At 42.2% G+C, this 24964-nt stretch overlaps 1 protein-coding gene across 1 annotated transcript in view; it reads left to right on the top strand.

The window, feature by feature from the left end:
* Window positions 1-24964, top strand: part of CACNA1A (calcium voltage-gated channel subunit alpha1 A) — a 3713953-nt gene that overhangs the window by 1907446 nt on the left and 1781543 nt on the right. The window contains exon 20 of the mRNA XM_044082385.1: window positions 2286-2345. Within this exon, the coding sequence (XP_043938320.1) occupies window positions 2286-2345 (60 nt within the window). The remainder of the gene's footprint in view (window positions 1-2285; window positions 2346-24964) is intronic.

Consider the following 24964-nt stretch of genomic DNA (forward strand, 5'->3'; position numbering starts at 1 on the left):
TAAATAGCATTCTACTGTTGATGTGTGTATGCAAAGCATATTTACATTTTCTTAAAAGGTTTGTATGTAAACTGTTTCCACACCTAACACATATCTGCTTTCCTCAAATGAAACTGTATGATCCCTACCTTCAAGCTTAATGTATTTGTTAACTATGCATGATACTGAATGCATTTATGAGTAACTATTCTACATAATATCTTTAGTATTAACTATCAATTGTATCTAAATTGTATAATGCATCTTGGAGCTTTTCTCCCCGGGCCTCCACTGAAAATGGGTCAATTTGGCCCAGTGGACTTCCCCGGTAATCAAACTGCAAATAAATAAAATAAAATAATAAATAAATTCTTGTGTCCAACCCTCCTTCCCCCAGCCTTCACTCCTGGAGGATCGAGTGGTTTCTTGCTAATTGGAATTTGATGTTCTCTCAATCTCTTCTTTAGTCCTTTTTGGACATGGTTATATGTTTAGAGACAGCAGCTATAGTATCTGGAAACAAGATCTGGGTAATCTTCCCTGAGCATGATGGGATAGGGTGTAGCCACAAGCGGGTGGAAGTCCTCGAGCTTTTATATAGGCTAAGTCAGAACTGATTCTCAGTTCCGAACCCAGCCAGCAATGAATGAAGGCGAGATGGACAACAAACATGGAACCTTATGGTGAGTACATAACTTCTTATTTTCTCCACTTCCATTGATAGCTAGACATCCCAGGCTCTCCTCCCCTGTCCATCACATACTTTTGTCTTCCCATAAAGCTTCCACTAGGAAGATTTACAAAAGTAAATGGAAAAGGTTTGTTTTTTGGCACAACAAAGAGACATTAACCCTTTTTCAGCACAGTACCTAAAGTTCTTGAGTTTTTGGCTACAATTTTTAATGAAGGGGCTAGCTCCTCGACTATTAAAGTACAGCTATCTGCCATTTCTTATTTTCATATAGAAGTAAATAATTCCACCTTAGCTTTTTCAAAACTTTGTAAAGCCTTTATAAGAGGAACCTTTCTTCTTAGACCCCCTTTTATAGATTCAACTTCACCACTGGATTTGAATTTAGTTTTAACTCAGTCTCCATTTGAGCCACCATCAAAGTGTGAACTAAAATTATTAACCTGGAAAACTATCTTTTTAGTAGCCATAACCTTTACTAGATGAGTCTCAGAACTTCAAGCACTATCTTCTAAGCCCCCTTATGTAATTTTCCATAAAGATAGGGTATTGCTATGAACCAACCCATCTTTCTTTCGTAAGGTGGTATCAGAATCCAACATCAGTCAATCTATCAATCTTCCAGTCTTCTTTCCAATTTTCATGAGCAAAGGAGAATGCATGTTACAATTGTTGGACATTCACAGGCAGTTGCACTTCTATTTTCATAGAATGGAAATTTTAAGAAGATCAGATCAATCATTTGTCTCCTTTGCTAAATCAAAATTGGGAAAACCGGTTACCAAAATAACTTTAGCCAAATGGCTAACTGATTACATTTCCTTTGTCTACAGCAAATTGGGCTTATCTTTACAGAAACATTTAAGAGCTCATTCAACCAGGTCCATGGCAACTTCATCAGTATTTTTATCCAGATCTTTCATGGATGATATTTGTGTGGCTGCAACTTGGGCTAATCCTCATATCTTTATTACTCATTACAAATTGGATTTGGTCTCTAGGGGAAGAGAAGCCTTCATCTCAACAGTGCTCAGGAATATCCTTCCTTACAGTCCACCTGGGATTCAGGTAGCTGGGGACTCTGTCCCACTTGTTGAGGAATGAATGAAAATTGACAACATCACATAATGAAGTTATGTACTCAACATAACATTCCATCTCTTTTGTCCATCTTCATTCTTCCTCATTTCCCCACCCTCCAATCCCCTACCTTTTTTGTTTGTGACTTCTGGAAGAACAAGAAGATACTATAGGAACCAATGTTCCTAACTTTGAGCTCCAGATATTTTTCCTCATATTGTGATTGTTCCTAAGTTTCTAGTAAGTAAAAGGTCAGCAAACAAGTTCTAAGGTATGGTAGGGGACTAGGGGCATTATGGGTAAGCTTGAGAGTTTTCAGTATCCACAAGCTGTAAGAAGTGGCTGAGTCAGATCCGAGGCTCAGATCCAACCCACTTGTTGAGAAAGAATGAACATGGATAACACAGACGGAACTTTATGGTAAGTACATAACTTATTTTTTCTGACAGTTTTCATTTTTTTTGCTAGGAAGCACTGCAGTCAGAAATGTAAAAGACTTCTGTATTTTCATATTTTTTTCTTTCTTGTTTTCTAGGTTTTGAGGTATTTTGATTATGTTTTCACTGGAGTCTTCACTTTTGAAATGGTCATAAAGGTAGGTTTTTCACTGACTGTCAGTTTTCACAGTTCTTGATTTTAAGTTTTGATGATTAAGGCATGAATGTTTGTATGTGTAAATTCAGGACAGTGCAAAGTAAGTTAAAGATCCAGGTATTACCACCAGGATAGAAATCTGAGTCTACATTTTGATTATGCCTAAGTATGGCTTCACCACTGTTGTATCTATATTTCATACTATATCTGATCACAAACTCTGGAGCTTACCTATGAGGACGTCATCTGAAAAATTTTGTGACTGGTTCACACACCGGTTGAACATTCTGTTTTTCTTGATATTGTATATACTATTCCTTGCAGTTGATTGTGTAAATTGCTGACCATCCCGTTTGGAAAAAACAAAACACCCACAAATTACCACATAGGCGGCAGCCCCCTTAATACAGAAGAGGTAATAAGAGATCTGGGGACCCAGGTAGATAGTAATCTCTCCTTTGACAATCATATTGCCAAAGTAGTTAGGAAATACTTCTACGTGGCCCATCTAATTACTAAGGGGTTCGCATCTAGAAATAAAGAGGTTATAGTGCCCCTCTACTCGTCACTCATCAGACCCATCATAGAGTACAATGCCTCATTTGGGATGTACCTCATAAGACACTTCCAACAGCTTGAAAGACCACAAAAGCACCTCACCAAGAGGATTACTGGCCTCAAACATATGTCCTATGCAGCCCAACTGAAAAAGCTCTGGCTGTACTCAGTGGCATATCGCTTACTCAGAGGTGATCTCTGCCTGACTTACAAAGCCATGTCCAACTCAGAATTGATGGACATGCTCCACCTAAAGAAATCCAAGTCACTGCGAGCCACATGCTCTAGTGAGCTAAACCTCGCCACAACAATAAATAGAACACGCTGGAGGGATAGATTTCTGTCACAGAGACTCCGCATTGGAACAAAATTCCTAACTACATTAGGCAGAGCCCCTCACTAACACTCTTCAAGAGAAGCCTTGACGAGTGGATGGGTAACAGAAAATACAACCTTGGGATCACTTCATTGGCTCTGCTTGACAGAGGCTCAGTTAATTAATCAATGGGGCGGCGAAAGCCAACATACTCTGGCTAGGCTTATAAATGCCCTTGGGCAGATAGCCTAGTACCTACCTATGAACCTATGAACCTATACTTTACCCTCTGCATAGGATAACAGCTGGTATTTACTTCCTGAAAATTCTCCCTGAAAGTCGTCTCATGGCAGTTCTTCAAAGATCTCAGGTTTCCATACTTGGAGGCTCAAATCCTTTTCTGTGGCACATGCAGTGACAGTCCTTTACTGGACTAGGGCAGTGCACCCGGCTCCATGCTTCCACGATAATATGTCATTGCTCTTATAACATTATCTGGTTGTTATATATCTGACTGTCTGGGGAATCTTTTGGCTCAGTTTTTTGCCTCAGCAGTAATGGAATTCAAATGAGGAGGTTAGGATCAGCTGCTTTTGTAATGCATGGAAGAATAACTCAGCCTGTTAGAACAGCTCCTTGAAGATATAGAGTAGGTGTTCATCACAAGAATCATTATTGCAGTATTTGTATGGTCTGCTTGCCAGCGAAGAATGTTGCTCCTCAGCCAGCTTCTTTAACAGTAGACATCCCCTTCTGTTTAAGATTGCTGTCTTGGTCTGTGACCATTAGAGAACAGCTTTAAAACAGAGCAATTTATGTGCTGTTCTTTATTTCTGAAACTAAAATAAACAGACAGTTTGATACTTCTGCAGTGCAGTGTTGCCATGTCACTTAGGCTTTCCTGTTCATGGCAGTCATGGTTGAAAAAAAATAGTTTCACAGAGGTTTTAGACTATTTGCTGCTTGACTTTAGACCCTATAGCATTTCTGGGTTTGATTTCCAAAGCCTCTGATTGCTTACTGTGCAATTCTTAGCAATTTACTTTAGCAGACATTGCTTCTGGGTTGCCACTGAAAAGAGACTGTATGTCCATTAGGCCTATCTGGTACACAAATATTTATTTATTTATTTATTATAGAGTCATAGGTTCATAGGTAGGTACTAGGCTATTGTCCCTGGGGCCTATATAAGCCTAGCCAAGGGTTCCCTGGCTTTCGCCACCCAAGAAAGTTATTTTCCTGTGCTCCTGTCTAGAAGAGCCACAGAAGTGATCCCCGGGGTGAATTTCCTATTTCCCATCCGATTGTCGAGATTTTTCTTAAAGAGGGCTAATGAGGAGCTTTGCTTGACATGAATGGCTAGTCTGTTCCAGAGCATGGGAAGGCTCTGGGACAGGAATCTATCTCTCCAGCATGTTCTGTTTATTGTGGTGGCAAGGTTTAGATCCCTGGCGTGTGTGGCTTGGAGGGATTGGGGTTTCTTCAAGTGCAGCATGTCCAGCAGATCTGGGTTTGACATGGCTTTGTATGTTAGGCAGAGGTCGCCTCTGAGTAGGCGATAAGCGACGGAGTAGAGCTGGAGTTTTTTGAGATGGTCTGCTTATGGCATCTGTTTGAGGCCGGTAATCCTCTTAGTGAGGTATTTCTGTGGCCTTTCTAGTTGTTGTAGATGTCTTGTGAGGTACATGCCAAATGCGCATTGTACTTTATAATGGGTCTGATGAGGGATGAGTAAAGAGGAACAATGACCTCTTTTTTTCTGGAGGTGAACCCCTTTGTGATGAGGTGTGCCACGTAAAAGGATTTCCTGACTACTGTGGCAATGTGATTATCAAAGGAGAGACTACTGTCCACCTGTGTCCTAAGGTCTCTTATCACACTTTCGTTGTTTAGTAGGCTACCACCTATGTGGTAGTTCATGGGTACAGTGTTTTTCCCAAAGGGGATGACAATGCACTTCTTGGCATTGAGCTTGAGGCCATGACTTTGATATCAAGCATCAGTCTCAGCGAGTCCCCTTTGTAGAATGTCCACATCATTAGGTGATTCTTTTATGGCACCTAGTTTGCAGTTGTCTGCAAACTTCTTTAGCCAAAGACCTGTTGTATTAGCCTGGACTTCTGAGAAGTAGATGCCAAACAAGAGAAGACCCAGGACTTAGCCCTGTGGTACTATACTTGTCACTGGTCTGAAGTTGGATTTGGAGTTGGCTACTTTCACTGTGTGGGTTCTGTCAGTGAGCCAGTTGGCCACCCATCTTGTGACATAGGGATTTATGCCCAGTCTGGTGAGTTTATCTTTAATTCCAGAGTGGGGGATGGTGTTGAAAGCCTTGGCGAGGTCAAGATAGGCTGTGTGCACCACCTTACCCTCATCCACGGCTCTGGTGACTGCTTCAAAGAAGTCAGCCAGGTTTAGGAGACATGACCTACCTTTTACAAACCCAAACTGAGTGGGGTCCAGAGTTTGAATGTTACCTATGTCCTTGTTTACAATCTCCAAGATGATACGTTCCATGGCCTTGCAGACCAGCCTCATCAGGCTAATGGGGTGGTAGTTCCCGGGGTCCATGGTGGCGCCCCCTTTGTGGAGTGGGATAACCATCACTGTGCACCATTCAGTAGGCACAAAGCATGAAGTGAGGCTATGATTGAACATGGTACTTAGGTGGGGTCCCAGTTCATTCTGTAGTTCATGCAGAACGCAGCCTGGGATGTTGTCAGGTCCCATGGATGCTGTGTTCTTGGCTGTGGAGAGTGCAGTCTTTACTTGTGCAGTCATGATCACATGGGCTTTGCATTTGTCCGGTATAGTGATGGGCCCTTTGGGGGATGAGGGGGTGAAGTTTGCACTGAACCTGTCTGCCAGGATGTTGGCAATATCAGTTGGCTCTGTATATCTAGTGCCATTGTGCTGTAGCTCAGAGCAGATCTGAGTGTCGCCATTGAGATTCTTGACATAGCTGTAGAATGCTTTATGGTTGTTTTTAGAATCAGTGGTGATTTTATTTTCGTAACTAGCTTTATTGGACTTTATGAGGGATCTCAGCTTCTTACTGAGGCTCACCATGGAATTCCTGCAGTCAAGAGATTTTACTCTTTTTTCAACAGCTTCTTCCTTCTGTTGTAGAGTTTGTTTATGGCAGGGGACCACCAGATTGGCTTCCTTTTTTTGGAGGATAGCGTCTTGATTCTGTTGGGGATGGCATAATCCGTGCACTCATGTATGTACTTATACAGTGAATTTGTACAGGATTCAGCAATCATACCTCTATTTTCCATCAGTATGGGTGCTGTGAAGCTTGCCACTTCTGCTTTAAGAAGCATGAAGTTGGCTTTGGAGATGGTTTTTACGGTGGTTTCCTTAATGGGGGTGGGGGCAGGATATTGATGACTAGGGTGATTAGCTTGTGGTTGGATCTGATCAGCGAGGAGTTGACCTCTGGCATGGAACATCGGTTGCCCATATTGGTAATGACCAGGTCCATGATATTGCTGCCCCTGGTGGGGGTATGGACAAGGTATTTATTGTCATTTGATTACCTGGGAAGTACGACTCAACTAGGTAGGTGCCCATTTTCTGTGGAGGCCCAAGGAGAAAAGCTCCAAGGTGTTACAAAAACATTTCAAAAACAATAATTTTATAATATTCAAAAATAATACAATATAAAAAATCTAAAGTTTAAACAGTTGTACTAAATTAGACATAATTTGAAAATAGTTACAATTTAAATGAAATTAATTTAATATTTAGAGTAACTTTAGCCAGTTTAAAGAAATTAAATGTAAGTTAGTATAATATGAACAGGAATTGCAATATGGAAGAAAAAAACAAGGTTATGACTTATTTAGATAGAGAATCAAAGGCGAGAGAAACTGATTGAATTAAGGAAGTGGGAGCAAGGAGATACAAGGTATGAATAGGTACATGTCCATATTTAAGGATATAGTTTATCCTGTGGTTGAGCATAAACAGAAACTGATTTTGGAGAGGAAGTCTTTCAGGTTCATACATTCATGGGTAAGTACTAGGCTTGTTGCCCATGTAGGCCATTTTAAGTATAGCCAGTTTCACTTTCAAAGGTGAAAATCAAACCCTATACACTGTGTCGTGTGAGGTAAATACCTTAACCAGTTTTAAAGGACTGGAGGGAGAGTATTGACCTGATGGATACAGACAAAGAGTTCCAGACCTTAGCAACATGGTACGAGTACAGACCATGGCTAGCATATTTGATATATTTGTGGACAGTGAGAAGTTTTTAGTCATAGGATTGTAATGACTGAGTGGGAACATAGTTGTTTAGAATGGTATTTAGTGCTGGACAAGCAGATGGTTGCTGGATAATTTTATAGGTGATGAGAAGCTGTGTATATGTTATTTGGTGGAGTAGTTCTAACCAGTTTAAGCTTTTTAGTGCTATATGGTGGTGGGTTTTGAAAGGGGTATTTGCTGAAAGTTTAGCAATTTATTATAGGATTGTTCAAGTTTTGCTTTTTGTGATGCCTTGAGGTTAGTAAGGATGGGAGCACCATATTATTTTTTTCAAAAAGTAAGGATCTGATATTGTCAGTCTTCACTTAATCCTTGACTGTGGGTTCAGTTCCATATATCAGACCTGACTTGGCCATTAATCCAGCTCGCTGTCTCCAAAACTCTCGAGCTAAGCTTTGCCCATAAGGATTACCTCAGATCTCATTTGCCGCTTTCTGTGCCAGACATGTCTATCAAAACAGCTCTCAAGTAAGCTGTTTGTTGTAAGTGACATTTCTCTTTTGATCACCTCTTTAGTGACTTCTTTCTCCTCCAGTTATACCCAGCTCCTCTTTTACTGCTTTTGTTCCTTAACACAAGTGGTGTTTTTTTCTTATACATACCATCATTGGTATTTTTCTCTCTCTTACCATTAGCGTAATTCTTTATACCATCGTTGGTACCTTTCTTTCTTTCTTCCTTTCCTTCTTTACCATTAGGTAATCTTTTGTACCATTTTTGGTATGAGTTTTTCTTATAAAAAAAAATCTAAACTTTAGACTATAATTTCTTAATTTTCTTTCTGCCTTCCTTCCTTGTTAGTGTGTTTTTGGAAATGGCTGAGAAACACAGGGGAACTTCTGGCTTCTAAAGATGCCAGAAGTGTGAACGTAAACTACCCAATTTGGACAGACATTCGTTATTGTTTGGACCGGGTGCACCTTCAGGAAGACTGTGCCATCTGTCATGGCTTCAGTCACTGGGCCCTTATTGAGAGGAAAAACAAGCTTATTCTAAAGGGTCTTATTGAAACTGCTGTCAACGAGGCCATATCTGGTTCTCCAAACTCAAAAACAGACATTAGCTCTCCTTCTTCATCCTCTTCCTCATTTAAACATGGACATTCAAAGAAGAAGAGTAGCTTGGTGCCAACAGTGTCTTCGACACCATTATCAAAAATGCCTAAAACTTCCCCGGATCCTGCAGTTTCTTCGGAATTGACTGGGGAAAAGACTCCTTTGGTGCTTTCTGTGCCTACCTCTGCACTGACAGCTTTGGCACTGACTACTACTACTATTTTGAAGCAGACATCTCCGAAACCAAAAGAATTTTTCTTTAATGATGGGCCTCATATCAGGTATTCTCCCTTACTGGACCCATTCGTAGACTGACCTCCAAGCCCCTTCTTGGAGAAACCCAGATCTCCATCATTCTCTTCAGTCTGTTCCACCAAGAGCCTCAGTGAATCAGATATTGTGAGAGGGATGGATCAGCTCTTGGCGGTGAGGGGATTGTCCACTTCTGCACCTCCCAGCCTCTCTGTCTCTGGAACATTACCTATCTCGACTCCAGTGATTGTTCCTCCTCTGACTCCTACTGAGCCTTCAGAATTCCTGGTGTCAACAGTCTTGGTTTTGACTGTCTCGGTGCCAGTCAGAGTTACTTCTCTGGCACTGAAAACAGCCTTGAGGTCTTCGGTTCTTTCAGAACCAGAGACCACCCAGGGTCTCAGTTCATTACCGGTTTCAGGGGGCATGGTTCCACTCTGGTGTGTTGGAGCCATCCATGCCCCTCAGAGCATCTGCAGACATTAGGTTGACACCAGCTATGCTTCAGAGGCGGCCTTCTCGGTGCAGGATGGGACCTCGGTTCCGAAGGAGGCTATTTCGGTTCCAGTCTGCCATTCCTCTGGGGGGGGGGGCTGCCTTCCAAACCACGGAGAGGGCATTGTCCACTGTGGGCATTCAGTCGATACCACTTTCGTCAGACCAACAGCCCTGCCCTTCCCCTCACCTGGAGCCTCCTCCAGCCTGTATCCTGGGACAGTGGGCACTGAAGCCTCAGGATTCAACCATTGTGGTCATGTCTTCTTCAGATACCTCTTTGGCCCATCCCACTGTAGAGGTACCCCTGAAGAGGTAGTGCAAGAAGAAGCACTTAGACTCCCCTGAAGAGGCTTTCACTGAAGATACCAATTTTGATGAAGGGGAAGGTTCTGCAAGGTCCTCAGAGACATTCTAGGGATCCTGAAACAGAGAGTTGGCTGGAATTCCCTTCATCCTTCCTCAGAGGAATCAGTATACCTAGAAGCTTTCCGTGCCCAGCGTCTACCTCCTGGATCTGTCTGCCTGCTGATTAAATTGATTGCACAGTGGACTTGGAAGATACCTGATTCTGTTGAGCCAGTCCCAAAGAGACCAGACCATATTTTGTCATCTCCTCAGGATCAGCAGAGTTGAACGAAAGGAATACCAGTAAATGCCATGGTGGTAGTGGCAGCCACCAGAAAGTAACTTGCTGATGAAAGTCCTACTATCCATCCTGCTAATAAAGAGTCTAGGATGATGGATAGATTTGGGAAGTGCATATAAGCTTCATCGACCTTCGCATTAAGGTCCTTGAATTACATGGCACATTTCATGAGACTTCAGTGAGATCTGATAAAAGAACTATCAGATACTCTGACAGAAGCAGTAGCTGAAGGGGTTAGAGAAAAGATAACTTCTCAGTTGGCAACCCTAGATTCTGTTTGCATGAGGCTGATTGTGCATGCAGCCGAAGGGATGTGGGCAGCAGGTTCAGGCATAGCTATTAGAAGACAAGCCTGGATGCAGTTATGTGACTTCACAGAGCCATTTAAGTCTTCTTTCTTCAATGCTCCATTTGACAGAACATCAGTTTTTGGCCTCAAAGTTAAAGACACCCTGGCCAGATGTGAGAAGGATGAAAAGACCCTTTCTGCCGTTGGTGTAGCTTTTCCACTCCTCAATGGTCTTACTCCAGGAACCAGAGAAGTGGGAAGCTATGGTTCAAAAAGTCACAAAGGCCTTTCCAAGACTCACATGGCAATGACTTCCCCCGGGGCAGAGGGGGGAGTAACAATGGAAGATGCTGTGCACGAGACACAGGTGGCCTGCAGAATCAGGGTTCCAGGGATTCTTTCCCTGGTAATTCTTATCAGTGCTCCTGAAAGGAGGCCCAATTCCCATCATCTGGAGGCAGTAGGAGGACAATTATCCCTGCACCTACCTGCCTGGCTCAAAATAATAATGGACAATTGGGTGCAGAGGATCATAACCAGAGGTTACAATATCCCTTTCTTGGACAAACTTAGAAAAATGTAGAAAATCCCAGACGTTCTACCCAGTCACAGGGATGCAACAGTCTTAAAGGTTCAAAAACTGCTTGAGAAAAGAGTCATTCAAGCAGTCCCACCAGACCACATAGGATCCACAGTTTACTCAAGATTCTTTTTAGTGCCAAAGGAAACAGGGGACTGGAGACCGATTTTCAGTCTTAGCCAGTTGCACAAATTGCTTCAGCAAACCAAATTCCAGATGGTCATGGTTCAGTTTATACTTCCGTTCTTGGAAAAAGACGATTGGATTTGCTCAGTAGATCTTCAGGATGGGTATTACCATATAAAAACCCTTTGTCCCTCTTCAACCTCAAGCCATAGTGACCACGGACATGTCCCAGATAGGGTGAGGGGGGCATTATCTGAGAAAGACAGTCCAAGGCACATTGTCCCAGCTAGAGACCAGTTTGCACATTAGTGTTCTAGAGATGAGGGTAGTGCTCTTAGAATTTTAGGCATTCTAAGAAACTCTTCCCTTGAGAACAATTGTGATTCAAACAGACAACATGTCAGTAGTCTGGTACATTAACAAGCAAGGGGGAACCAGATCTTACCCTCTTTATCGAAAAGCACTCAGAGTATGGCAATGGGCAATTTCATTCGACCGCTTTCTAATTGCAGCTCATATTCCTGGGAGCTCCAACATGATTGCTGACAAATTCAGCAGGACCATCCTCATGCCTCATGAGTGGTCTCTCAATCCATTGGTAGTGGAAAAGATATTCCACCCCTGGGGGCAGCTCTGCTGTGATCTCTTTACATCCCCCTGAACAACAAATGGAGCAGCTACATTGCCCTAATTCTCCCTCTGGGGGAATCACCAAGAGATGATCTCCTTCATGATTGCCCCCCCCCCCAGTCTGTTGTATGCCTTTCCCCTGATTCCTGTCATATCCCAGTTTCTAAAGAAAGCCAACATGTTGAAGAACAAAATAATTCTCATTGCCCCATTCTGACCTCATCAGGTGTGGTTTCCCTTTCTTTCGCCTCATCTAATTCGGAAACCTGGGACACTGGACCCAGATGCAGACCTGTTGTCCCATCTGGATGGGCTACTTCATCCGAATCTTCAAAATCTCAAGCTCACTGTGTGGCTTCTCTAGTTCCAGTGATTACCAGGCATTCTACTCTCACTTCCCCAGTTCAAAGAATTGTTCCAGCCTCCCACAAACCTTCGACTAGAAGGTTGTACTTTAGCAAGTGGCAAAAATTTTCAAAATGGGCCTCAAAGATTAATCTTGATCCTTTTTCAGCACCAATTGATAAGGTCCTGGAGTTTTTAATATTGCTTTTTGAAGCAGGAGCATCTGCCTTGACTATACGAATGCATCTAACTGCAATCTCAAATTTTCATAATGGTTTGAATGACACAATCTTAATGTCCCACAAACTTTGCAAAGACTTTCTAAAAGGAGCCTTGGTGCTCAGACCCACATACAAAGATCCTTCTGCCCTTGGAACTTGAATCTGGTACTTCAGTCTGTAATTAGTCCCCCCTTTGAACCTTCTGCAACTTGTAATTTGACGTTTTTATCATGGAAAACATTATTGCTGATAACTATTACTTCTGCACGGAGGATATCTGAACTACAGGCCTTATATTTCAAACCTCCATACCTTACTTTCCATAAATTCAAGGTTTCCTTGTGAAGAAATCCTTCTTTTCTACCAAAGATGGTGTCCGAAGCCAGTATCAACCAGACTATTCAACTTCCAGTTTTCTACCTCGACTTCTCAAACAAGGGTGAATATTGTCTACATTTACTAGCTGTGCATAGACAATTGTATTTTTACCTTCACAGAACAAAGGAAATCAGAAAATCGGATCACTTGTTTGTTTCATTCTCTTCTGCTATTATGGGAAAACCTGTTTCTAAAGTTACTCTATCTAAATGGCTTAAAGACTATATAACTTTCCTTTATAACAAAAAGAAAGTACAACTACTGGAATCTGTTAAAGCACATTCAACAAGGGCAGTAACCACTTCTGCAGTGTTTCATTCCAGAGCTTCTACTGATGATATTTATGCAGTGGCTACCTGAGCATCCCCTCATACCTTTGTTAGTCATTACAAGCTGTATCTGGTCTTTAGGGGACAAACGTCAATTTGGCTCGATGGTGCTCAGGAATATTCTTCCTTGAGACCTCCCAGGATTTAGGTAGCTGGGGACTATGTCCCACAGTCAAGGATTAAGTGGAGACTGACAACATCAGATAAAGAAATGATGTCTTACCATGATGTTCCATCTGTGTTGTCGATATGCACTAATCCTTGACATCCCCACCCTCCTTCCCCCTGCCCTTCGGTTTCTTGGTGGAACAGATCTTTCCTCTTAGGAATACAGATATGGTCTCTGGTCTGTTACTTCCTGTCTGTCACTATTTTATACAAACTTGATCTGAGGTAATCCTGTCAGGAGCATTATGGGTAAAGCTTAGCTCGAGAGTTTTGGAGGGCACGAGCTGGGATAATGGCCGAGTCAGATCCAATATACAGAACCAACACCACAGTCAAGGATAAGGGAAGATCTACAACACAGATGGAACGTTATGGTAAGACATAACTTCTTTTTTTCTGATTTTGTTAGGGAAAAATGGCATCCAAGCAGAAAATCATCAGCAAGTGCTCTTGTTGCCATTTGATCCTTCCTAAAGGCACTCATTCTCATTGCCCCTTTTGTCTGTGGGAGGAGCATACTACTGATTTTTTGATTAAAGAAGTATGGACATTGCACCGTTTCCATGTGTCCCAAATAATATACCATTGCTCTTGTCATAACATTGGTTGCTATAGATCCCACACTGTGGGCATTCTTGCGGCTCCATTTTACCTGAACATAAAAAATGCAGACATTGCTTCTTTGATGCTTCCACTCCCACAGCAATAACAGTTTGTGAATCTGTAGAAACCTACAGTTAAAGAAAAACTAGAGGACTCCAGAAACAGTAAAATTTAAAGATCAGAACCATAGACCACCTGATTCTGCTGAGGGGGAAGACAGTAGTTACTTCTGGGTCCATTGTACTAATTGGTGCTACTCCTCTTCTTGGATGATGGAGTCGATTTTCATACGCCCACCCACTGTCTGGGGTGAATTATGCTCATGTTCCTCTACTCTGCCTGCTAGCCTCATTATTTCAAGGGAATATGAAAGGAGACCAGTTGGACTTTTACCATCTTTAATGAAAACAAAAAAGTCTTTACAGTTTCAGGGGGAAGTGGAGAAAAATCTAACAAGCTAAGAATGTTAAAAAATTATTTAAAAATGTCCACACAGGACATTTCTCCCCAGGCATGCAGGTCAGATGATGGTATTCATATGACTTTGGCCCCAGAGACCAGCGATGTTTTTCCCCACTTTATTTTGAAATACTTTCCAAATAATCATGGTGGGACTCCTGGGGACTAGACTTTATCTGGACATATGCCTGTGCAAGAACTAAACCTTACAGTTAGGGAATCAGACACTCAGCTGGCAGACGTGCAAGGTTCATGCACTGGGACTCTGGATGTTACAGAAGCCTTTGCTTATATATTTACAAACATGTCATAGGAGAACACTGAATTGGTACAAAAGTTTGCTTACAGTTTTAGATCAGAACTATGTCTACCTACGTCTGGGAATGCAACTAAGAAGAAAAGAAAAAGGTCCCACATCCTCATCATTGACACTGTGGTTGAAGAAGAAGATAATCACCATCCAGTTATGCCATAACAATAAGTGCGTAAGGAGAACAAAACATGTCATGTCAACAGTTAGTAAGGTTTGGCTTTATTGGCCTGAAAGGGCACTTCAGTGCTGGGCTGCTGCAAATACAAGAAGACAAGAAGACTACCAAGAAGGAGGAGAAGACCACATACCCCTTTCCATCTGAGTTCCTATGGATTCAGAGCACTACAAGGACTTCATCTGCTTCATAGGACCACGACTGACATGTTCCAGCCTTTGGTAAGAGCAGAGGCTTCCATGCAACAGTTACCTCGTTTGGTGTTCCTGAGAAGGATTACCCTGCCCGTTTTTGATAGGCCATCTTCTGTGGGGGCATTGTTTATTTTCTGATTGGCCAGTTTCAGTGGGGGCAGAGCCCTACAGACCAAAAATACCAGGAGGTTTGCTCAGTTCAATGTACTTTAGCACTAGGTTGCTCTGAAGACAAAAAGGCAATAATGAAGGAGGAGAAAACAACATATCCATTTTCCATCTGAGTTCCTACTGATTCAGTTCCCAACAAAGGACTTTGTTTGCTTCCTAGGACCAGTTCTGTAGTGTTCCAGCTTTTGGTGAGAGGAGAGACTTCCATGTGACAGCTACATGAGTTTGAATTCCAGAGCAGGACTGGAATGCCTGTTTTTGATTGGTCAGCTTCTGCAAGGGCACTTTGATTGACCAGTTTCTGTAGTGTAGAACCTTACAGAATTTAAATTCCAGGAGGCTTGCTTAGTTTGGCACAATGTTGCACAAGTGCAGCAGCATGTACCAGTTTTATCATATTAAGTTATCATCACAAGAATCTACTCTGCAAAATTAAGAAAATCTTTTCATTAATGTTTTAGGCAGTATAAATTTCACTGAATGTTCTCTTATACTAGTTGCACTGCTGCAATTAATTTTACTACTGCCTTATTACATACAGTCTCTTCATTATCTCTTTTGTAACTTATTAATCTACTGATTGCACATCTTTTGAACACCTTGCTGAAATTAGCACTGTACTGCTGACTGTAGTGTTAATAAGTTTAAATAATATTGCATTTCTGTTCCCTATTGATGTTATATTGTTATTCACTATTGGCAATACCTAGATAATACCAAAGTGTCAATTACTGATTCTAAATAGAAAGAAACCAAATTAACTTACTCGTTAGACTTTTTGATCATTGGTGGTGTTGCATTTCTGCACCGTTACAACATCTAAAGCTACTGCTCTCCTGGTACTTCACTAGACAGTGCTGGATTACGTACTTGATACATGTTCATTACTTGGCTGACTGCTGTACTGATATTGCACTGAAAATATCTGCTTTAGAGTTACTTTTCTAGGGCTCTGTTCTATTAGACCAACTGGAAATATTGCTCTACAGTTACTGCACCCAGATCTACAGCTAGTGGTCTACAGTTACTGTACCCAGATCTATTGGGTTAAGGTATCTGTTGCTCTTTGCTACTTCTAGTTTGGTAGAAACCATATTATCCTAATGAGTAAAGCTGTCTGATTTAAAATTGACACGTTTTACTAACTACCTTTATGTTTCTATCACGTCTTCATTTCATTTTTTGCATTTGTGAATACTACAGTAGCTAAACGTTTGGCCACATCCCATATTGACATTTCTTTCTTATAGCATGTATTAAGTTATTAAGCAATCTGTTTTCTCATACCCTTTCGTCTAACCTGGTCATTTGGAATCTCAGTCTGCCTTTGCCCCTTCTGTAGCCAGCCTGATAGTACTAGGTATTTTGAAGTAGTTCAGTAACTGTCTCGTGTTTACTGACAACTCTGTATTGCTGCTACACAGTAATTCAATACACCCATTTTCAGCCTGCACACCCATAACCATTACACCTAGCTGTAAGGTCATAAAAGTGCAGACTTCAAACTGGTAAGACCCATTGTGCCTATATTTATGCACAGTAATGTTTTTATAACTGGTGCTTCTTTTGTCAGGCATACGGACAACTCCCTTACCAGGCTGGATAGGAATAAGGTAACAGCTGTCTTTCGGGATTCAGGATGTGAGACATAATAAGGGCTCTTAGAACCCTACATCCTGACAGATATGATTATGACCTGACAGTGATCCATGTGTGGGTAAATGACCTTAGGTGTTCTACCCAGAGGGACATGCAGAAAGATATGACAGAAGTTACTATGAATGTGCCTAAGGCAGGAAAGACATTGGTCTTGAGTGGTATTTTGCCATCACTGAAAATGATGCCAAGATTCAAAGAAGAGGTTATTGGATTTAATAATTGGCTACGTAGCTGATGTCTTGGAGGGAATCCAGTAAGTGTCAGCTACTGCAAGGTGGTTGGCAAGCCTTCCTGCTTTGCCAGGGATGGTCTACACCTTTCTTACCAAAGTTTTGCATTCTGGCTAAAACATTTGCTGTCCCAGTAGTGCATCAGTGCCAGTAGTTTATACAAAAATGTCCCAGACGTGAGTCTTTCCTGCAACTTAAGCACCGACCTATATGTACAGCTGCCAAGACATGGTTTCAAAACAATGAAGCACTACTTCTGTTCCTGGATTAAGTGCCTATCATGTCTTCAGACATACTGGCTTTTGAGGGGAAATTGGTATTTGTCAAGGATATCATCACTGAAGGACAGATTCTGTGGAGCACCAGTTTTGAACTCTAAATTACCATAAACCAGATTAATTACTACTTCATAGCTAGGTAAGAAGCTCCTTGTATGTCCTCTTCTGAGCATGTTAGCTATTTGTAACACCTTAGCTGAAATCTGAATTAAACTTAAAAACCTTTCTACTGTGGACTTCAGGTATCCATCACTAAACTGGTTGACGTACACTGCTAGTGGTTGGCATAGCCAGTACTTCCTTTATATTATAAATACCATCACTCTTGTTAACTGTCCTACTAGGGGGCCATAGTACCCTTGATCTTATCCTCAAATATGGCCATTTCTTTCACACCACCATATGTGTTATCTTCATTTGTTAAATCAGACCATAAATCAAGATCTTTTCCCTTAAAACCGGTGTTACTTCATCTGCAAATACCTTTGTGTTTAGGGACTTCTCAAAAGCAAATCTTCTTCAGTTATGTGAGGACCTAAATACTGCTCTAATCCTTCTTTGATGGGTCAAGTTGCTAAAGCTGTTGCCTATGTCACTGACTTCTACTCCCGCTTAAATAGTTGCATTGATTAGTTCCTATCTGCTTCAAATGTACTGAGAAATTTAAAATCAAATGCCCATCTAAATAAATTATATAACAAGAGAAAGATGTCAATAAGTTGTTATAAGAAGCCTCATTCTGCTTACCTTAAGAGCAGACCTAAGCAAACTAATAAAGTGCTTAAGGGAGCCTTTAAAAACTCAAAGCTGATTATGAACTTAAAATAACCAGTAACACCAAAAGTAACTACAGATCTTTTTAACTATGTCAGAAAGTTAAGAATCAACACCCAAAAATATTCTGAGCTAGTGTACAATAATACTGCACACTCTGTACCAAAAGAAATAGCTAATATCCTAGCTGACCAATTTAGTCCATATTTACTCTAGTCATCGTTATTGCTATTCCACACATTCCCCAGTCATAGCCCCCCATTTGATTGATTGAGTGATTGATTGATTAATTAATTAATTAATTAATTAATTAATTAATTAATTAATTTATTTATGTACTGACTTTTTATTACAGGGAAAGTCTGGCTAGGTAGGTGCCCGTTTTCAGATGAGGCCTAGGCTGAAAATTTCCAAAGTATTACAAAAACATTTGAAGAACAGCAGTTTTACAATCCTAGCTGACCAATTTAGTCCAGATTTACTCTAGCCATCGTTATTGCTATTCCACACATTCCCCAGTCATAGCCACCCATTTTATTGATTGATTGATAGGAATAGCAATCTTCAGAAAAGTTCAAAAGCATCTGCAGTTTTAATAATTATACCAACATAGATATACTGTGACAGCATTTGTTAAGAATAGATGCAAATTATATGACAATGATTTAATATTTAGAGAAATTTTAGCCAATTTATAGAGAAATTGAAGGTAAGTTAACATAGTACAGACAGAACTACAAAATGCAGAAGTGAGAGAAAAACAGAATTGTGGCATATTTATAGAGAGAGTTAGGGGAGATAAATTGATTGAAGTAAGGAAGTGAGTGAAGAAGGTAGAGTAAGAAGGTGTAAGGTATGAACAGGTACTTGTTCATATTTAGGAATATCTTTTATCCTGGGTTGAGTAGGAGTAGACCCAGATTTTGGCTATGAAGTCATTCAGAATGGTTATAAAGGACTGGAAGGAGGGTATTCACCTGATGGACAGAGATAAGGAGTTCCAGGCCTTAGCAATATTATTTGTTTATTTATTTATTGACATTTGTTTACTGGGAAAGTCCAACTGGGTCGCAAAAGCTCATTTTCAGCAGAGGCCCAGGTAGAAAAGCTCCATTTAATGGAGAAAATAAACAAAATTTCAAACACATTACATACGAAAGAGTTGAAAATTATACATTTCAAAAATAATTAACAGTATTGTAAGTCATAGAAATATACCAAAATATGTTACAAAGAGGGCAATGAGAAAAATCAAAGTAAAACACTATATACAATTTTGGAGACCATACTTTTGGCAATTCACGGTAGTAATAAGTAAAAGTCAAGTGTTTAATTTAATTATAACTATAAGCAGGGAGAGAGAGATTAGGATAGATTACTATAAATGGGGAAGAGGTTATAGAAAGAGGTTATGTAAAGTGGTAGAGTGGATAAGATAGCCAAATGAAGATGAGGAAGTGAAGATAGGTAGATAATCTGTACAGATCGGGGTGGAGAAAAGTGGACGAGATTAATGTGCAACCAGGGGTATAGCATGAGCAGAGTCATGAGTTTGATAGGTGATCTTTCAGAAGATGCTTGAAGGAAGGATGGTAAGTTGCAGTTCTTAAAGACTGTAGAATAGAATTCCACTTTTGGCAACACAGTACCAGTAAAGTCTATTTCCAATTGCTTTTTAAGGTTTACAGATGGTAAGAAGTTATTTATCATTAGAATGAAGGGTCTGTTTGGGTGACAGGAAGGAAGAATAGTGCTTAGTGCTGGACAGGCATGGGGTTTATAAATGATGTTGTGGATAGAAACTAGTTGTGCCAAGTCCAGGTAGTGGAATAGTTCAAGCCAGTTCACACTTTTAAGGGCCTTGCAGTGAAGTGTATAGTATTGTTTATTGCCAACAAATTTAGCAACTTTGTTGTAGTGTGTTTCAAGTTCAGTTTTAACAGATACCTGCAAGTTGGTAAGGGTAGGGGCACCATGTAAGGGTGAAGGAAGGAGGTAAGTAGTTGTTAGGGTGGTTTTAGCAGAGTTAGTAAGAATGTTTTAATGTCTATAAAGCATGCCATGTTTCTGATGATTTTTTTTATATTATTTTGAAAGTGGAGTTCAAATCTGAAGTTATCATCAATTGTTACACCAAGCAGTTTTGTATGGGATACAATTTTTTATGTATTCTTAAGTGAGAATATTTTGAACCTGGCTTTGTCCTTCAGATGTGCTTTGGGGAAGAATAGTAGTATTTTTTTTTTTTGCAGGTTGAGTAATAATTGGACATTGTGTAGCCAATTTTCAAATGAGGTGAAGGCTTCTTGTGTGATTTCAAGAAGATGCGCCAGAGTGTCAGATGAGCATATTACTGGTGAATCATAAGCATACTGCCTAAGTGATGCTTGCCTAGAAGAGGTATAGAGGTCATTAATGAAAATGTTAAAGAGAAATAGACAACAAGTGAGCCTTAAGTACACCAGTGGTAACAGAGAGATAAGGAGGATAAAGTATGTTGCCATCTAATAGTTTGCTGTCTGTCAGATAGGTAGCTTTTAAACCACGGAAGTGAAGGAGGAGATAGGCTGAGATGGTACAGTTGTTGAAAGAGTTTGTTATTTAAGACAGTAACAAAGGCTTTGGACAGATCAAGAAATATGGAAGAGATAAAATTGCCAAAGATCCTTTTCTTGCTTATATTTTCTAAAAAAAGATGATATTGCAATAATTGTACTATGGCCAGAGCAGAATCCATGTTGAGTACTGGTTAAGAGCTGTCCTGAGAGTAGATGGTGAAGAAGTTGAGCGTGAATACATTTTTTATGTTTTTTGAGAGGGGGAGAGAATTGCAATGGGAGAAAAGTTAGAGACTTCTGTAAAGTTTCCTCCTTTGTGCATTGTGATCACATATGATCTTTTCCAAATAGCTGGGACATAAGATTCCTGTATGGATCAATTGATTAAGAAAGATACTGGGTAAGATATGGCTTCTGCTGGCATCTTAGGGTATTTAAGTGGGAGGTTGTTGGCAGCTGTAGAGCAAGGTATAAGTAGCATTTTTTTATAGAAGATATTGTTACAGGTTTTAAGGTAAAGTTCGCAATGTTAAGTTGTCCATCTCGCCTTCATTCTTGCTGGATGGGTTCGGAGCCGACCTCGGCTCCGACTCGGCCACTCTAAAAGCTCGAGAGTTGGTTCCACCGGTTCGAGGCTCCCCTTATATCCCACAGTGCTAGGCGGTATTACCTCAGATCTCGTTTGCCGCTACAGCTATCGAGACGTGTTGCTTCAACCGGCTTCAGGTGAGTGTAGAAAATAGTTTAAAAAAGTTACAAAACCCCTTTAAATTAGTTTTCCTTACAGTATCCCCTTATTTTAAAGGATTTTTATCCCTTCTTCTTTGTTCTTTCCCCTTTTTTTACCACAAGAACTTATAGTTCTTCCCTTAGGCCTTTCGGGCCCTCCCATCTCCCCTTGGAGTGTATGTGTTTTTTTGTAGGGACTTTTATAAAATTTAAAACTATCTAAATTTATTTAGTTTAAGTTAGTTTTATTTAGTGTATAGTGTAATCGGTGTGTTTGTGCTTGTGTGTGGTTACACTTGTTCCTTGATATGTCCAAGGATTCAAAGGTCTCAGGCTTCAAGAAGTGTGACTCGTGCTGTCAGAAAATGTCTCTGACAGACGGTCACACTTCTTGTGTGTACTGCCTGGGACCTTTACACCTGCAGGACTCTTGTGCTGTATGCCATGGCTTCAGCCCTAGAGTCCTGCAGGAAAGAAAGAACAAGCTTATTTTACGGGGCTTGTTAAAGCCTGAGGGTCCCCCGACTGCATCTTCGGGCAAACCCTCTAAGGCTTCTAGGTCTTCGGCTCCAGGTACTGAGTCGGCACCTAAGACTTCTAAGTCTACTCCTGCATCGGCTCTGGCTGGAGCCGATGAGACTCTAACTTCCACTTCGGTGGTTCTCTCGGCTCCGGCCGGAGCTGAGGTTTTGGAAATTGCTACGTCGGCTCCGATCAGGCTTTCGGAGCCGACATCTAGGAAGAGGTCAAGGTCACCGTCCCTCGGCTCCATTCATTCGGCTCCAGCTTCTCCCCCGCTGTCTGAACGGAGCCATAGATCGCACTCCTTTAGGTCTTCAAGGCTTTCGGACCATGACCTTCAGAGGGTAGTGAGTCGACTTCTTAAGTCCGAGGCACTGGCCCAGATGCTTCAGAGCCCGACTCATCAGTCGATGCTCAACCCTATTTCTCAGAATATTCCTCCTCCGACTCCTTTGAGCTTGGAGCCAGGGCGTTTCGGACCCGAGACTGTGATACCGTCGGAGCCGATACAATTGTCTTCGGCTCCGTCGTCGGCTCCGATTTCTTCCTTGGAAGAATCTCGGCACCGGACTTCCCTCGTCGGCTCCGAGGGGGTGAGTGGCATCGGACCCTTGTCCGACCCCGCTCTCCCTCTCAGTGCTTCGGCGCTGGTGAGTTCGGCTCTGACATCGGCCTCGGAGCCATCGCTGTCGGTGACGAGGGAGGTTTTCAGCTTTTCGGAGCGGGGACCTCTGGCTCTGCCTGACAGAGGTGCGTTCGAGGTCATGCGGAGTGTGTTGGAACCTGGTTCAACTCCACAGTTGGCTCCGTCCGCCCCTCCCTCTTCGGTGCCTCAGGTTATGTCTACTCACTCCCTCATCCCAGACCGCAGAGAGCCAGCTCCTCAAGAATCCCCTGTGGGGATCTCATCCTCTTCCGAGACCTCTCCTGAATTGGCAGGGAGCCCCTAGGAAGAGAAAGTGTAAGAGGAAGCACATACACTCACCTGAGTCTGTCACCTCTGACACAGATTTAGAGGATTCGAGGGTTCCCCATTCCCCTTCTGAAGATGTCTCCTTTGCAGACATTCTAGAGATCCTGAAACAGAGGGAAATTGGCCAGCCCTTAACCCTTCGGAGGATGAATCTGTGTATCTTGAGGCATTTGGCTCTCGCCCTTCCACCTCCTGGGTGTCCCCCCCCTTTGACCCCCTCATGCAGGTGGTAGCTAAAAAGGCTTGGACGGCTCCTGACTCTGTGGACCCCACCCCCAGGAGACCTTCAAAGTTTATCACAGCACCAGCAGATAAACAATTTCTCACTAAGGGAGTTTCTGTGGATGCTATGGTGGTAGCTGCCGCCACTAAGAAGGAGCTAGCTGATCCTTCAGTGCCTGTCCATCCTCCTAACAAGGAATCTAGGTCTATGGACAGGTACGGGAAGCGTATGTTTTCATCAGCGACCTTTGCTATGCGTTCGCTAAACTACCTCTGCCATTTCACTCGTCTTCAAAGAGACTTGATCAAGGAAGCGAGTGGGATGTTGAAGGACCCTACAGCTGCGGGTTTTCAGGACAAGATGAACGCTCAGCTGGTTACCCTAAACTTTATAGCTAACTCCTCCATGCACCTCCTTTCATATGCGGCTGATGGAGCGAGCAGAGCCGCAGGGACAGGTGTGGTCTTACGCCGGCATGCCTGGATGCGGCTATGCAATTTGGACCCCTTTAAAAGCGTCTTTCACTAATTCCCCGTTTGATGGATCATCCCTTTTTGGTCCTCAAGTGAAAGAAACCTTGACAAGGTGCGAGACAGATGGCAAAACTCTTTCTGCTGTCGGAGTCCGTTTTTCTACTCCTTCTAGACCTTACCCCAAAGGCCAGAAAAGTGGAAAGATGTGGTTCCGCAAACAATCTCAAGGGACTTTGCCTGACGCACAGAGTCGGTTCCCCTCTAGAGGCAGAGGGGGGAACAATAATGGTAGACGTCGCCCTAGAGGCAGGGGGGGTCCGCAGAACCAGGGCAATTGAGAAACATTTTCCGATAAGCCCTTCCAGCACCCCTGAGGTGTTGCCCGACTGTCCACCTTCGGAGGCAGTCGGGGGAAGATTATCACTGTACCCAGAAGCCTGGCGATCCCTAACTCAAGACAAGTGGGTACAGTCCATCATTTCCGAAGGCTTTTCCATTCCGTTCTTTCGCATTCCAAATCAATCAAAAAAATCCCTTCCAGATGTTCCACCCGCTCAAAGGGATCAAGCAGCGTTGGAAATATCAAAGTTGCTTGCAAAAGAGCCATTCACCCAGTGCCAGCAGACCAGGAAGGATCCGGAATCTACTCCAAGTTCTTTTTGGTTCCAAAGAAAACAGGGACTGGAGACCCATTTTGGATCTCAGTATCTTGAACAAGTCTGTCAAGAAAACAAGATTTCGGATGGTCACGCTACAATCCATCCTACCCCTATTGGGAAAGGAAAACTGGATGTGCTCTATAGACCTCCAGGATGCGTACTATCATATAAAATGAACAGACGCTCCAGGAGACTCCTCCGCTTCAGGCTGGGAACCAGTCACTTTGAATGCAGAGCCCTGCCCTTTGGACGCACCTCTGCCCCCGGTGTTTACCAAATGCATGGCAGTGGTAGCTTCTCACCTGAGACGTCAAGGATTCCAGGTGTTTCCTTACTTAGACGACTGGCTCCTCACAGCTCCTACCAAGCATCTTCTTCTACTTGCCAGAGACTACACCTTTCGCATTTTTCAAAAGTTAGGTATCTCAATAAATTGCGAAAAGTCTGTTTTGTCGCCTTGTCGTGCTATTACCTTCATAGGCGCAAATCTAGACACAGTCAACATGTCTGCGAGACTCACAGACCAAAGAATAGCAGACATACACAAACTGGTCCCCCTTCTCTTCCACAGCAACAGAGTCAAAGTCAGATTAGTTCTAAAAGTACTGGGGATTATGGCGGCTGCTATCCCTCTACTTCTATTAGCCAGATTTCACATGAGAATCCTTCAATGGATGCTCTTCACACAATGGTCATACCAACAACTTCCGATGTCCCACACCATTGTGATTACGCAAGCATGCAAGAATCATCTTCTTTGGTGGATTTCTTCCCCCCAGCTCTTCCTAGGAAGACCCTTTGTCCTTCCCCCTCCGGTTGCTACTCTGACAACGGACCCCTCCTGATCGGGTGGGGGCATTATCAGGGCAGAACAGTCGAGGGCATTTGGCAACCAGTCGAACGCCACTTGCATATAAATGTTCTAGAGATGAGAGCAGTGCTTCTAGCGTTGCAAGCCCTT

This window comes from Protopterus annectens, chromosome 9.part0 (genome assembly GCF_019279795.1).
Source record: "Protopterus annectens isolate FY-2018-M chromosome 9.part0, PAN1.0, whole genome shotgun sequence".
Taxonomy (NCBI): Eukaryota; Metazoa; Chordata; order Ceratodontiformes; family Protopteridae; genus Protopterus; species Protopterus annectens.